We start from the raw sequence: 16,755 nt of genomic DNA, 5'->3' as shown, positions 1-16,755 counted from the left end.
CTTGAAAGAATATTCTTAAACTTCCTTATTGCATTTTTTGTATTTGTGAACCATTATTTTACTTATTTAATGAAGAAATATTTAGTGATTTTTTATATATATATTTAGGTGTTGTTCAATGTAGATAATGAGAGGATGAAGTGGGGAAAAATCTTTGAGGATCAATAGGAGAGACACTTGCTAACTCATTAATCATACAAATTGTCTTTGCAGAAATGTGACACAATCATGACAATGAAGGACCATGTGATTGAGGGCTGAAATGTGTCAACTTAACTGGGCTCTATTCCTGACTCAACAATGGCTTCATGTTAAATCCCCTCTGGATAGAACAGGGCAGTTATGTTGGATGATCTGTACATCCATTTTATGGTATAAATTATAATCATGCTTGTGATAAAATAACACAGAAACAGCTACCTCACAACAAATTATATTGACTAGCAAATGACTCAAATAACTCATCTTAAGATCAGAACTGTCGAATTCTCTTCTGAAAAATAAGGTTAGTACCACATAATTTAAAACAAAATATCCATGATGACTTGGATGAGCTATAAAATATGCTAAATCTTTGTTGATTGGAGGAGCTTTATGAACAACAGGAGTATAAGCTGTGGAGACCGATGGCCTGGAGTTCAGATTTTGACTCAGTTATTTGTACTGTGCTTCTCCAATCACGTAACATTTCTGAGTTTCATATTACTAAAAACATCTAACTTGTAATATTATTGTTGGGATCATGAACATATATGAAAATATTCGCTGTATTTTCTGTCTAGTAATTAATCCTAAATGAATATTAGCCATACATAGTATCAAATTCAAAATTATCCTGACTGAGTTCACCAGTTGACTCATATTTACAGGTATATGAGAAACAGGGTTTTTATCAGATAAATACAATCGACAGCTTTAGACATGACGAAACAGCAAGATATCCTTTTAAATTTTATTCCCCGAGGATATAATATGTAAAATGATTCATGATGTTTTGGAGACCAAGAGTAAGGATTATCTATAAAGTAGCATTAATTCTTAAGGAGCTCTGGGGGCATATTGGTTGCAAGTCGGCGGTGGTCCCCAAGACCCGCCATTGGGACCCACCATACAGTCAATGGGGGAAAGACAGGACTTTGTATTCCCACAAAGACTGTTAGTTTCAGGAACTCCGTGCAGGTGAGAGAGTGAAAACTCTAATCTTGATTGGATCACTTTATTTTTCTTAGTTTTTTTTTTAAACTTGGTAGTGTTCTTTAATCAGTTTAGTTACACTTGTTAAAAGAAAACCATCTTCAACTGAAAACTATCTTAATATTTTCTTAGAATTAATAGTCTTACTGAATCTCAGAGTGAGCACAGGGTCACCTTAGTGAGTTCACGATGGGTGGAACGAGAGTCACTGCTCTTCTGGAATGGCACGTTTCCCTTCCCTGGGTGCGGTAAACTGTCAGAATCCCGGTTCATTGTAAGCCGCACTGCCTGCGTGGGCACCGACTGTCTGGCAAGTGACTAGACAGGATCTCAGACTCGTAGGTGCCTAGGAAATGGCAATGCCACTTATTTGGTCACCAAAACAAACTCTAAATTTCACTGGCAATGACTCAACCCTGACTCATAGCAACCCCTGATGTGCTTCCGAGACAAAGTGTTTACGGAGGAGAAAGCTCAGTCTTTCTCCCAGAGAGCTCCTATTCTGCTCTTTGATTACTCTTAGAGGGCAGAGCAAGGCAAAGGATGATGTCTAATGATTTTCTTGCAAAATTTCCAGGGAAAATTTTGAAATACCTCATTGAACTCTAAATATCTTAAATTAGGACAAGTATAAATTTATATTTTAGTCTTTCGAATATATACTGAAAATAGGTAGAAGGTTTTAGCATTTGTGATATATTCTAAGTAAATATTATACATATAATAGATAAATATTACATATTAATTATAAACAAATATTGTTAAATAACCATATCTGTTTATGTAAATAAATGAAAAAGACAGAGGGGATAACAAAATGTTAATTTAGGCATTCCATATATTTAGTGTAAGTTTCCTGTTATCTATTGAAAAATAATCTTTACACTTAGAAAATTACACACCATGCAAAACTTTACAGTATATTATTACAAGCCACGTACAGCTAACATCTGACCTGCATAGCTATTATTAATTTTTAATATATTGCTATTATTAGCATACTCGGAGTATTATGTAAACCATACTTCATCGTTTTTGTTGACATCATTACCATTATAGAAGCCATTACTTTTATTTTTCTGAAGTATTTTTAAAACAAATTCCAGATACTAAACATTTCTCTTATAAAAATAAGAACCTTAGTAGATGATCATAATAGAAAACGACTATCTTAATATAACAACAATTTCAATATCACATCTAACCTATAAATAATCAGTTGTAATATTATTTAGAAACCCAGTCCATATTCATATTTGACCTATTATCCACCCTCCCCGCGTTTTTGGTTAATACTGGAAAAAACAATCTTAGGGATCACCTGTGGAGACTTCTGGAGTACCAGTTCCTCTTCTGAGAATTTCTGTGATGGTCAAGTATGAGCTTGCATCGCCTGTAAGCACTGTGCTTTGGGGCGAGCAATAAATATGGGGCGAAGTTCGCCTTTGCTGAAGGTTTTTAATAGCCACTTTGTCCAAGAGAAATCATTCTTTTTGTCCCTCAGTTTGATATACACACATGGAGCCCTGGTGGCTCTGTGGGCCCAAGTGTCGGGCTGCTAGCTGCAAGTGGGGCTGTACGCTCCCGTGAAGGCTTAGTGTCTCGGAAACCCTCCTTGGGGGTCAACGTGTGATGGAATACCTGATGGAAGTGGGCTCTGTGTGTTATCTTCTTAAGGCCATCTTTGATAGAATGTGGTGCAATTATCTAGTGGCTGAAAACAAATGCCGTTTTATAAAGTTACTTGTACAAATTATTCTGAGCTTTTAATAAATTGTCCTTTTATTGGTGTGCATATCTCTCCTTGTCTATTACCCATTTTCAAACAGGTACTTATCCTGATAACTAGTGCATAGACAGACGTGAGATGGGGTGGATAACTGAGTTTCCCACAATGTCCCGAACCTATTATGGAGTTTCTTATTACTTTTACTAGTGAGGCAAAAAGAAAATATGCCATAAAAATTTATTTTAATGATAGGAAATGGTGAGAAAAATAATGAGGGCTCTTACAATAAAAGCATTCATTCAGCCCAGTTGGTGAAGAATCAGAGGTGGAGAGGGCTGGGGATTGAGACAGTGAATGCTCTGTCACATCATTAAGCAAAACGTAGAGAAACTGGGGGGTAGTGGGGGGAGTTAGGGATACAGACACCCTGAACCTCTATAGCAGGGTCTGCAGTCTAAGAATGTAGTAGATCCCAGAGAGTGATGTTTCCCAGTGGGCAGAATGAAGCCCCAAGTTCTGAGACAGTCTCACATAGACTCCATCATCCCATCACTGCCTTGACGATGCCAGGAAGCACCTGATCTAAGGCCGGTGCAAAACTTGACAATGAGCATCTGGGTGGTCAGCTCACTGGGCAGATGACCCTGGAACCAGAATATCCTAACTTCTGTTGGAATTATAACTATCCCATGGGGAAAGTTATAGGGCAAAATTAAGTTTCTGTCACACCAGAAAGGTTGGAATTAAAAGCAAACAAACAAACAAACAAAAATCACACACAGTCAATGGAAAACTGAATGTTCCTGTACATCTAACTTAAATTAGAGGTATAAGAATTAGGGAAAGACTGTCTATATTTTAGATACATCCAAAAATATGAAGTTGTACTAAAGGAAAATCATGTAAATCAAATCCAGGGTATGTGTATGTGCAAGTATTTAGAATCAAGACTCTATATTAAAATCCAGACATTCCCAAATTCCCAGACATTCCCAAATTCCCCAGAAGGATAATTTTTGTACAAATGTATTTGGGAAAATGGAAAATATTACAATACATTTGAGAGTAGTTCTGGTGGTATAACGCTTCTTAAAATGGCTCTTCCATCCACCACTTTGTAACTCCTACCCAGTGATTGGGCGGGACTATGCAAAAAAGGCTTATGTGACACTAATTGAAGGGTTGGTCAATTTTCATTACCAACTCCATCCTAACTATAAGGATGAACCATATTTGAATTAGTGTCAGAGAGAGAAACCCCCTTGGAGCTTGGAAAACAATTTCTGGTTCCCTGTTTGATGTGGGAGCTGGACAGACTTGACTGCCAGCTGAGAGGTGGATGATTGCAACTTGACTGATCTTCACTTGTTGTAACCTATTGAATCCCCTAAAAAATTCAAAACCCAACTCGTTGTCATGGATTTGATGCCCACTCTTAGCCACCTTAAGGTCAGGGTATGTGGTAGTTACATAATCCGTTGCCAATTTGAGACTTAAGAGTGTAGCGGTAAAGTTTAGCCTGACAATGAGACCGCAGGCTGATGATCTCATTTGGAAGAGGGACACAGGCTCACTCCCTGAGAGACATTATTGACTACGAGCCTAATGGAGTTATGCTGATGGAGCCAGACCCTGGGAGCTGGAGGAGCCACATAGAGACCCCTGCCAGAGTTGAGATGCTTCTACTACCACTGGATCCACAAGACCTTCCACCTACTGGCCTGTGATCTTCCTGCACTCAGCATTATTACATAGCTGTGCGAGTTCAAAGAGGAACTTCTGGGCTAGTATCAACATATGGGCTAATATTGGACTTATGGACTTGATCTGGACTGGGCTGGGAACTCTTTCTTATACACATCTAAGTCTCCCTGGATTTGTTTTTCTAGTTCCACACCCTCACTAACACAGGATAGAATTTCCCCTGTGAGTTTCTGAAGCTGTAAGTCATTCATTCATTCATTCATTATTTATTTATGACACCAGATCTCACTGGCTTTATTAGCTCTTTTTACTTATCTCCTGGTCTTTTTTTTAAAATCATTTTATTCAGGACTCGTACAGCTTTTATCACAATCCCTACATCCATCCATTGTGCCAAGCGCATTTGTACACATGTTGCCTTCATCATTTTCAAAACATTTTCTTTCTACTTGAGCCCTTGATATCATAACCTCACTTTTTCCCTCCCTACCTCACCTTCCTTCCTTCATGCCACTTTGATAACTTATATATCATTATTATTTTTTCATGTCTTACACTGACCAAAGTCTCCCTTCACCCACTTTTCTGTTGTCTGTCCCCATGGGAAGGGGTTATATGTAGATAATTTTGTTTGGTTCTCCCTTTCTCCCCACACCTTCCCTTTCCCCTCCTGGTATTGCTATGCTCATTATTGTTCCTGAGAGGTTTACCTGTCCCAGATTCCCTGTGTTTCCAGCTCTTATCTGTACCAGTATATATGCTCTGGTCTAGCTGGATTTGTAAGGTAGAAATGGGATCATGATAGTTGGTGTGGGGAGATGGGGAGGAAGCATTAAAGAACTAGAGGAAAATTGTATGTCAAAGCTGTAATTCTTAATGGAAGTAGAAAGCCTCATCTTAGTCCTGCAGAGCTACTGGTGGTTTTGAACTGCTGACTTTGTGAATCTCAGCCCAACATCAAGCACTAGCCACCAGGTCTCTTGATATCCCTAATAAACCTCCTTAATGGAGTTGTCTTGGAAAGTTATTTGTGAGTTCTGTGTGGCCACTGCAATGAATTGTTGAATCCAGCAAGGAGGTAGAAGGATGTAGGAAGAATGGTTCATGACAGAATAGGTAATGAAGAATGGAAGTCGAAGGCGTTCTTGACAAAAGGGAAACGGAACCAAAGGTGTATGTATGTGGCCCTCCAGTGTCATTTAATGCAGTATTTCAAGTGAAAAAGAATTTTTATCAAAAGCATTACTACAGATGGAATGCAATTATGTCACTCTACAGACAACACTGATAGTCATTTTCCTAGATGCATTGCCATGAAAGCAGTAGTCATCAAAGCTTTCAAAAACATTCTGAAAAGAAATGAAACCAGTAAGATTTAAATAGGAAGCGTACTGCTATTGAGGATTATTGCTTCAGTTATACTATAGTTTATATGACAGATTCCTCCAGGTTACTATTGAGAAGTGTGCCTAGGAATGTTACAGACCATAATCATAATGTGTCAGAGTGCCATTCTAAAGTGAAGGACACTTAATCACCAGTCTCTTATCTGTCTAACTTACTCTAGTTCATTCTAACGTACACATGTACAAAAGTTAACAGTGTTAAGCCCCTTAAATGACAACAGCATCTTGGCCTCTAGTGGTCCTGGGGATTGATCCTCTCCCATCTCCCTTTTCTTCCTCCGTAAGGACAACCAACCTCACTATAAGGAGCCGCAATCCCTTTAAAGACATTGTATTGCCCTATTGTTCCAGTGTTGAATTGAAAGATGGAATTGCTTTCATGTGGCTTGATGGATTAAAAACGAGGGCATTTGCCTGAGCAGGATTTCTCTCTCCTCCCTTGATTTCTGCTCTCTTCTCCCTGTAAGCACATGGCACCGCCCTTTTGCTCAGGCCTAAAAAACCAGTCCAAGAGCCCTGGTGGTGGAGTGGGTAAAGTTTGGGTTTGCCAATAGCAAGATCAGTAGTTCAAACCCTCCTGCCCCTAAACTGAGGGGAAGAATGAGGCTCTCTACTCCTGTAAACCAAATCCCAGTAGTATTTCTTCTCTCTGTCCATGGGGGTTACTATGAGTCAGAATGAATTTCAATGGCAGCAGCCTGATTTTGGTTTCAAAAAGCAGCAGTTGTTCATTTGGGCACAAATATTGACTTGAGAAGGCCTGAGTAAGCACACTTTTAAAACTGGTAAAATGTTTTGGTTTCTTCTTTTTAGCTATTTCTCTCATTGGATACCTACCACACAGGCTTTCTCAAGATTGGACTTCTGAGAAAACAAGCCGCAGCTGAAATAGAATGTATCTACCTCGATATTTTGTCTAGATCAACTCACCAATAATCAGCAAAATGCTAGTTGCCTCCTATCCCTCCCAAATCCCCCTTTCTCCTTTGTGAAACCCAGAGAACAAATGACTTCTAGTCTGAGATAAAAAGCATTCTTGACACTTCGAATGTGAGTCCATTTGCAAACAAACAAATAAAGGTAATATATATCTGTGGCTATTTTTAGTGATAAATCTCCCATAACTCGGACTTACTTTTTCTTAAATGATAATTTACTACTTTAAAAAATTATGCTATAGAACATAAACCAATTAAAAATTATTCTAATCTTTTATGAGCTTTAACACACAAGATCAAGCTTTAGTACTCTACAAGTATGTTTTACTAGCATTTTATTTCTTAGGAGGATCAATAGATTAATTATTCAATCACTTTCATTGGTGTAAATTGTTTCTATATTGTAAAGGTACTTTTAACATGATTTTGCTAATTTGTTCTGTACTCTAACACTTCTCAGTTGACTCTAGAGCAAAAGGAACCACACAACTATCCTTTCATTCAAAAAGGTAAAAATCCTAAAAAGCTATCTCTGCATTCTAGTTGAATATTTCTAATTCAATTAGTTAACTAGAAAATTACCCAGATGTTCATCAACTCCTGAAAACCACTGATTAACTCACTGCGCCCTGGCATTTTTGCAAACACATCTTAAATACTTGGGAATCCGGTGTAAGAAAAACATGAAGCACTGACTTAGGCTTATTAAGTAAGTGTAAATCCCCCAGCTGGATCTGTTCATATTGCAATTGCTTAGAAAATCCTTCTGTAAAATACATTTGGAAAAATCTACAGACAACCCCCGCAATGGTTTTTATTAGTATGTTCAACTGGGTGTCTTTCTGCCTTGGCTTTGCCAGAGACTCTGAAGCAAGAAAAGCCAATCACTTCCACATTCAGGTACTTGCAGACGAGGTGGTCTCAAAACCAGTGCTACCTGCCTGTCAATACAATTTTGAAATCACAGAGAAGTAAAGTTGGAAACTAGGAAAGGAGATTTGGAAGAGTTGTCTCTCTATTGGGATCCCTCCCCCTCAGACGTCTTTGCACAAGTCTAGGAAAGTTGACCCCTTGGAGTCAATTTGATTCCATCCTGCTTCGGGCAGACGTCGAGAAAAACTAATTGGCCAGCTCTACAAAATTAAATGTAATGAAAGTGGTCTCATTGGGGATTGTCCACCCTCAATAGGTGAAGTCAGAAAATGCATTGATTTCCAATAGGCAACCAAGCTACATTACATACACGGAGAGTCACAGTTGGTATGGATTCTACTTAGAACTTCCTACGAGCCTAGAGTGGCAAGAAGATCCGAACAGAAACACGATACAAAGATAGTTGTCATCTGCATACAGTATCCAATGAGATGATGACCACAGATCATTCGCAATAGTGCTAAGGCTGGGTTAAGAGCAGATCTACCAAAGTCTCTCTCTCCTCACTCCCACTCCCACCTCCAAGAACAGCCCACTGACAGTTGCTGGATGTCAGAGAACATCAATGCTTGATTACCTTAATGAAAGACTTAAGAAGAAGCCCATTTGTGCTTTTTTAACCTCATATTGGCATTACCACTTCACATCTAGAGGTATTTCAGTGTATGAAGCAAAAGCATAGAAGAAAGAGCTGGAAAGTTAGAAAGAAACCCCCTCACTCTCATTACCCATTGGCAGGAACCAGTGTGAAGCAGGTGTAACTTGAGTGAGGAAAACATCTCCCCAAAGATAGAAATTATTGTTATGACTCTTAATTGGGCATAATGATGATTGCATTTGGGTGTGTTTTTTTTCAGAAGAGGGAAACTAGTCAATAACATTTCATTCTCTGTTTATAAAATTATGACCAGAAAAAGTTTACAGCTTTCTTAGGATTTCCTCCTAAGACCGAAGAAGTAATAGCCTCGTGGGGCATTTTATTGAATGGGCAGTGTTTATGAGTTGATATGTGTTTCTTGGAGATAAGAATATTTGTTTATTGCACTCCAGTCATTTTATTGTGCAACAAACTGGTTGAAGAAACTCGCTAAAAATCAAACTATACACACAAAATCAAATATCTTATCTGTCCTTTTCATATCTTTGATTTCATAAGTATCTAATCTTTTATTATTACCCTTATTATTTTGGTGGAGCAAAGGTAAATATGCATATACAAATAGCCTCTGTCCAATAAAGGTTCACAGGTGAAGTGCTCACAGTCCAGTCCACACCTCGTCAGCCTCCTTCTATCCAAGATCTACTTGTAGATCACCACTGTCTCAGGTTGGTGTCTACAACAGCATTTATCTCTGTTGCTTTAACTCCTGCTGACTTCCCAATTTTTTTCCTGTTTCTGTTAGCTTATTTTTAAAGCAGTAAGGCCAAGGTAGCCTCTTTTTCTACATAGTGCTGGATGATAACAGATATATTCTTCACGATGGTTTGTTCTTGGCTCACTCAATGGCTTATTCTTCACCAAGGCTCTACTTAAATTGCATTCTGTCAATCCAAAAGCACCCCTTTCACAGGTTAACATCGTGGCCATAGGATGCCTTGCCACAGTGGCTTTTTGCAATTATATCTGAGTGTTTTTCTTCCTTGTTAACGGTCCAAAAATAATGATGCATCATATTAAGAATATTAAACTTGATACAACAAGAAAAACAACAAAAGCAGCAAGAAAATTAGATCAATATCCATAACCAAACCCTGTCACTGCCGACTGATTTACCCACGATTTAAAACCATTTAAACAGAACAGCAAAATACCAAACAATTCCAATCCAAGTTTGTAGGGACTCACCCGAGTTGGGGTCCGAGTTGCCATCTGCTTCAGTCCTCTTGTCCGGAGAGGCCTGGTCGTAGAATTCGTCCTGTGGCTGAACCAGAGGAAGAGGGTGTGAGATCAGCGTTCCACTACCCACTGGCTCGTGGTCTCCTAGACCGCTGTCACTGCAGCTTTCCTGGGAGCCATCGGGGAGGTGGAAGGTAACACGGCGCTGCTGCGACTACAAAGAAGACCACAGGACAGGCCGATTAACACTCTTCCCAGAGAAAACGGGTGTCAGAACAACAAACTCAACACTTTCTTTCAAGAGCACAATGTGAGAGCACAATACAACCCAAACTAGCAAAACACATTCATTATTTGTCATTTGCTCGGTCCAAGTTCAACATGGAACATTCCAGGAAACTTTTCAGTCTCATATATTTAAACCTGCCCCCCTCCTCAAAAAGAAAACAAAATAAACAAAACCGAGACCCTAATTGTAACCCTAAAATAAGTGTGACAAGAAAGGCAAAAAAACCCCCAAACCCCAATATCTATCTTAGTCAACAAAATTACAGAAAAGTGTTAAATCAGCAGAAATTTGCATACAAGTTTCTTCCATAGATCTGAATAAATGCATAAATAATTCAACATTCTCCATTCTCCTGTGCCACACTGTTTACTTAAGAGTTTTAAGATAAATTTTGCTTTGAATGCATTTCCTCCTATGTTTAAAGAACAAGCTGAGCATTTGGGTGTCTCTAAAGGTAAGAATGGGTCAATTCATTATTTTAAAAATTAATTAAGTTGTATATTAGAATTGACTTGTTGACAGCATTATTTTAATTTAGAACACTGCTATTGACCTTAAAAATTTGAAACCAAATTCAGTGTCATCAAGTTGATTCCTATGCATGTGCCCAATAGACATACAAGGTCAGTTCTACGACAGAACTATTGTTTGCTTCTCTGACAATAGTTAATTTAGTAAGTGATCAACTAGCACCAACTGGCACACTCTACCATGATACGTCTTTGTTACAGAATGTATCATCTTAAGGTGTGTTTGGATGATTACTTTGGGCCCTACTTGAACAATCTCATTCTCAGCAGTGATTGACGTGAGTAGACCATTGAGTTTTAATTAAGTAAAATTATATATTTTTAGCACACATTTCTATTTATTACTTTTGTTAAGTGTTCTTATAGTTATGTTACCTGTGATGCATGAGAATATTAGCAAATACGCAGTCAGGAAATATGTCAGTACTATGGGCAAGTCTGTGGGCACAGCTGAGTGAGGCTGGGTCACTGACAGTCATGTCCTCTGAGCAATCCAACCAGCCACGTGGGGGGAGAAGGAGGAGGCCACTTCTCCTTTCAAGACCTTTAGTCTCAGAATCAACTCTATTTCAGCAGGTTTGTTTTCAGTGGGGGGATGGAGGTGTTAGTCATATGTATGCGTAATCAATCTATGCTTAATCGAACTTTAGAGACTTTGAATTCTAATTTAACAGTTGAAAAGGCCTTTCAATATCATGTCACATGTGATCAGTTTTATTCCCCCTTAATAAAATTTAAATGCACAATTAGATAAGACATTATTTGCAAGGTATTATATAAAGTATTATTGTGTAGTATTTAACATCTACTTTTTCCTTCAAGAGATGATTACAGATTGTATCCAGTCTCGAAATCAATCAATCAATTAAAGAGGGTACATAGAAGTGATTTTCTGTACACTGCTAGTTGTAGACTGAAAATAGAACATGATCATTCCTGTGAGTCAATGGTTCGAATCCAGCTCGGAGTTATAAGGGAGAAGAGCTGGGACCACTTTACTGCTGTTCAATGACCTGGGTGAAATGAGCTAACAGTTCAGTGAGTTTTCAATGAACTGGTCCCAGTATCGTACAAACTGTAATCACAAATGGTACTAATTGAATCCATCATAGCACATTTCACCTTCATGCAAAATGATTCTTCTGGCAACAATCTCCTCTCCAGAGGTTTTGATATGTGCCCAGGGAAGTGCTAAATAATCCACATGCCACACTTTAGTATGAATGTCTGAAATGATTCTGAGGAACGCTATTTTAAATTGTGATAGTGTGTCCATTCTCCTATGACTTTCAACCTTAGAAAGGATAAAACAAATGTGCATAGGAAAAAATAGGCATTTTCTGTTTTAAATGCTTTTAATTCCTTTTATGATTTCAAAAACAAAACTCATGGCAATTCCAACTCCCAACAACCCGATAGGACAGAGGCACCGCTGTGAGAGAAGTTCTTTTGCAAGTTGTTATGAACTAAAGTTCTTTCAGGAAGCAAAATGTCCCATCTTGCTCCTGCGGGGTGACTGGGGGGTTGAAACTGCTGACTTTGTGCTTAGCTGCTTATTACATAACCTACTAGAGCACCATTATCTTTAAGTCCATGTTCCATGAATTTTTCGAATCCCCTTCCTGTGTGTATTGCTTTCACAATGATTAATCTACTGAAAATCCACAGTTGTAGTGACTACAGTATCTTTAAAGGTCAGTTGAGTGAAAAAAGAAGTCAAGAAACAGGCGAGAGTGAAACATACACTTCTAGAGCCTCGAAAAAGCATTTCTGGAAACCTGGCAAAGCATTATAAAGTACATCCTTCATACTTAAAATTTTAATTGTGATATTCTTAGAAATATAATTTATGTTGTTTTAATTGCCTTTTCCTTCTTATTGGATATTGCTTATTTAAATATACAATAAATTTATTTAAACCAACAGGTTTTGCAATGTGGTTGTAAGAACAAATATTTTTGGAGCATCTATTATGTGTCATAGAATATAATTACCATACACAGGGACTACAAAATAACACTTATTTCTCAAGACACTTCTAATATCGCTTTTTAGACTCAATTTCACATGTCGTGCACTATAATATTTTATTAACACTTTATAACTGAGAATAAGATGCAAGAATGGTGTTATTTATTTGCAATAAGACACATTTGTAAATGAGAGTGATATAATGTTTTAGCTACTTTGATTTATGGAGATAATTCCTAGTTAATTTGACTCAATGATAGCTAAATCTGAACTGGCAGTATTGTGCCCGATTTATCAGTCTGGAAATAGAACGTTGTGATGAATCAAGCTAAGAGTAGGGAAGGACATGAACATGACAGTGTGAAGCAAATTATCAAGCAAAGACATCTCTAATGTGTCATCATCATGATGGATGCAAGTAGAAGAGGGTGTGAGAAATCAAGGTTGATGAAAGGAAAAGATGCCCACAAATTGAGAACATGGGTTGGCGTGGCTCAGTGAAGGAGGAACTGCAGTTATAGGTGTCGCCAAGGATGCCACAGGGCATGCTCAGGTTGAGTAGAACAGCAGCAGGTGAAGAGCCAGCACCAGACTCCCAGCTTCCAGCCATTGCTCTGCAGTGGCTGGCCCAGGGCAAGGTACTTGATCTTTTTGAACAAGTTCCTGGCTTTTAAAATGAAGAAAATCTGTGCTTTCCCCCAAAAGACTGCTTGCAAGTCTCAAAATAGATAAAAAACAAATGTTCCTGCTCGATACTACTTGGCACACAGTAGGAACTCACTAAAAGGTAGCTACAATTCTTGAAATATAGAACCATATGTTTTCTTTTTTAACCATTAGTTCTATCAGTGTTCGATGATCTTTAATGATGTTATTCCTGACCGTGGGGCAGGAGCAGGGGCACAAAAAACAACAGCAACTAAAGAAAGACATTCTCTCAGAAGAGAAATGTCGGAGCCACGGAATCTTAGCACATTCTGCAATGAGCCTGCATATCATGTCAACTCACGGCCTCCTCTGCGCTGAAGCGGCTCTTCAGTGGGAGTGAGGATGGGGAAGACTGGCAGTCTAGAATACATGGTTTCTTTACAGAAAAAAGTAGAGTTTTCCCCATTATCCTTTCAAGAAACCTATAATTGTTAGTATATTTGGAGAGATAAAAGACAGAGAAGGTTTTGCTTACTGCCTCTGGGGATTTTATTTCTTGGCTTATGATCATGGAAAAGTGCCCAATCTGGTTATGAATATAGTCAGACCCTGCCTGACTGAATTGGGACAAAGAATATGATCACAAGACTATCTCAGACTTTCCAGAGTCTGGGCATTTGTATTTTGTTCTCATAAATATATTTCTTGCCCATTTGATTGTCTCTCAGGGGAAGTGTTATTATCATGGCTCTGTCTGGTTAAAAGTTTGGACATCATGTTGGTTTACTCGTTCCGTCCTTGACAGGCTAGCAGCAGGCCCCTCCTGGCCTGAGAGAGAATAATGCGGGACCAGTAACTGCTAGGACTACTTCACATTCACTCATGCCGGGGCTGGTGGCATGAATTCTGAGCAGAGGAAGTTTGTATTAGAGAGTGCACACTCTACCTAAGTGTAAAGGGTCATGCATTTCAAATATGCGTAGACCAGAATTCTTTAGTCCAAAGGTTCCAGGTCAGTTCTATCCAAGAAAAATGAAATACCTTCCCAATATCTCTTTCTTGCCAGTTACCAAAGAGATGTTTGGGAGCTCACTCCGGGAAGCCTGAGAGCATGCGTGCTCCCGTGTTGGGAAGCACATACTTCCAGAGACACTGGAAGAACAAAAAAGCAGGAAAACAAATCCCAGCCTGTATGGTTCGCCAGGGGTTTCTTACCCAAGAATAATAAAGACACACGCATGTGTAAGGCCGAGTTTCACTACCACCAACCCGTAGCTGTCCAGCCGACTGACTCATGTGACCCCGTGTGTGTCAGAGTAGAACCGGCGTCACTGAGATTTCAGCGCGTTCCCTTTGGCAAGGACATCGACAGACTTGTACTTTGAGGTGTCTCCTCGGGTTATCAAACTGAGTGTGTTAACAATTGCCACCTGTCCCACTGGCCTGGAAAACCTCATGTGTGCAAAGATTTGGTGATAAGGTTCATTGCATTTTTTTAGAAGTGGCAAAAAAGTAGGAAAGAATAAAAGGTGAACTAGGTGATTTTATTAAATATAATTAAATATAGTTAATATAATTCAGTACATATGTAATACATGCAAATAAATGATATATAGCATTTAAATTTATAACAATGAATATTTAAATTATATAGGGATATAATCTATTGTTAAGTATAAAAATCAGGTTAATACAGATTTGGTTAAGTACATTTTTTTAATGTATGTGAATATGTGGGGACCAAGGTTTGAATGTATACACACCAAGTGTTTACAATAACACTGATTGGTCATCAAATTATCGTGTTGTAAAATTGCATTGCTTCTACACCAAAATACTTTAAAAATATTTTTATCACTTACAGCCAGCATATAATCCAAGAATGGAACACCTTGGCAAACAAAAGAGCCTTCTTTGAGCCAACAATGCCAAACCACCTCCTTCACCCCATTCTGTTATCCCAGTTTCTGGTCTTCGTTTTCTTTACCTAATGCGATCTTTGCAGTTATTGTTTCCCCATCCCTAGACAATAAAGAGCACAGCCATAGTACTAATCCAATGTGGCAAGAAAAAGGAAAGAAACGAGAGAGCGAGCCTGCAAGTGGTTATCCACGGTTCCACAAGGGATCTCTATTTGTCTCTGAAGCCACAGACAGAGAAGAGGCGAGACGCAGTGGGTGGAAAGGCCGGGCTGACTCTCTGCCTCCTTGGCTCTGCCATCAGAGGCACTGGGGTGCGAGGTCTCCGTGCTGAACATTTTGATGAAAGTTACTATAGAAGAATCCCCATCGAAAGGGGGAGAATAAGAATAGAATTGAAAGTTCTCATGAACTACAGAACCTCTGGAATCAGAGAGGCTGATGAACTTCTGAAATGGATCATAATCTCTAACCTTTAAAACTTAAAATAAAAATGTTCCCTTTAGTTTTCCTAAAACCAAACAATAGTTTGGCTTAACTAGTAAAGAATGCCTTGAGCACTGAACTCTTTGAACAATCCACCGATATGGAACCGACGAGACAACAGCAACTCAAAACCATCATATCGGAGCATCTCGACTGATAGCAATCACTGAAAGACAATTCATAACATGAGAATAGGAGGAGTGACACAACTCGAAGGCTGTGATCAAAGTCACATAATGGGACATTTGTAAGCAGTTTTAGTGGTGTGTATCTTGCTATTTATATTCTCAGCCACAACAACAATATAAAACAATGTATTCTTAAAATTGCTACTTAATAAAATCCATTTAAATCATATTAGGAGCTCCGGTCACATAGCGGTTACCAGTCGGGCTGCTAACCCCAAGGTTGGGAATCTGAAACCCTAGCAACGCAGAGAAAAAACTTTCTGCCTTATGAGTTACGGTGGTAGAAACCCAAAATAGGAGTGGGGATAGGGGACAGACTGGCCTGTACCCTGTCCTATAGGGCCTCTTTGAGAAATAATCAACTCCCATAGCAGTGAGTTTGGTTTTGGCTGGAAATAAAAATTATAATTGATATTATGGAATGAGAAAACAATGCTTTGGTATTGTCAAACCACAACTGTATGCTAGTGACCTGTGACAGCGAAGGTTTGATATCCACTTGCTTCGTCAGGATTCTCGGTGGTTTGGCAGTGAACACCTAGTAATCCATTCCCATGTCCTGGGATGCAATGTTTCATAGCCATTCAGTTGTAAATCTCCATAAATAGACATAATTAGATTGGATTGCAATAGCCTAATCATACAATATTCTGGATTCAATTTAGTATCTCAGGGCTGTGGCCTGCTTCCAATATAAGTGGACACTATGGAAAACATGTTTGCTTTTATTTGCTGGGTGTAGCTGCTGCATCTGCCTCAATGACCCCGTTCTTTGGAGTGTGACAACAGCCCCCACATTGCCCACCAAGACTGGGTGTCATCAACTACCCGTCATCTGACTTGCTGGCCCTGGATTCATGGATTCTCATCCACAAGTCTGGACTGTTTACCTTGGATTCATTCTTTGCTGCCACCATCTTGTGATCGTCTTACTGGACACAAGCCCCACAACTACCTGAGTCAGGAGAAGCCTCCAGGCTAAC

At 38.9% G+C, this 16,755-nt stretch overlaps 1 protein-coding gene across 5 annotated transcripts in view; it reads right to left on the bottom strand.

The window, feature by feature from the left end:
• The window catches only part of PCDH9 (protocadherin 9), a 1,088,104-nt gene that overhangs the window by 390,103 nt on the left and 681,246 nt on the right, over nucleotides 1-16,755 (bottom strand). For 4 of the 5 annotated variants that reach the window (XM_075562988.1, XM_075562989.1, XM_075562990.1 and 1 more), the window contains one exon: nucleotides 9,751-9,955. In XM_075562988.1, the coding sequence (XP_075419103.1) occupies nucleotides 9,751-9,955 (205 nt within the window). The remainder of the gene's footprint in view (nucleotides 1-9,750; nucleotides 9,956-16,755) is intronic. The other variant, XM_075562992.1, reaches the window with a different exon arrangement.

This window comes from Tenrec ecaudatus, chromosome 11 (genome assembly GCF_050624435.1).
Source record: "Tenrec ecaudatus isolate mTenEca1 chromosome 11, mTenEca1.hap1, whole genome shotgun sequence".
NCBI lineage: Eukaryota > Metazoa > Chordata > Mammalia > Afrosoricida > Tenrecidae > Tenrec > Tenrec ecaudatus.
This window is presented reverse-complemented; position numbering and strand designations above follow the sequence as displayed.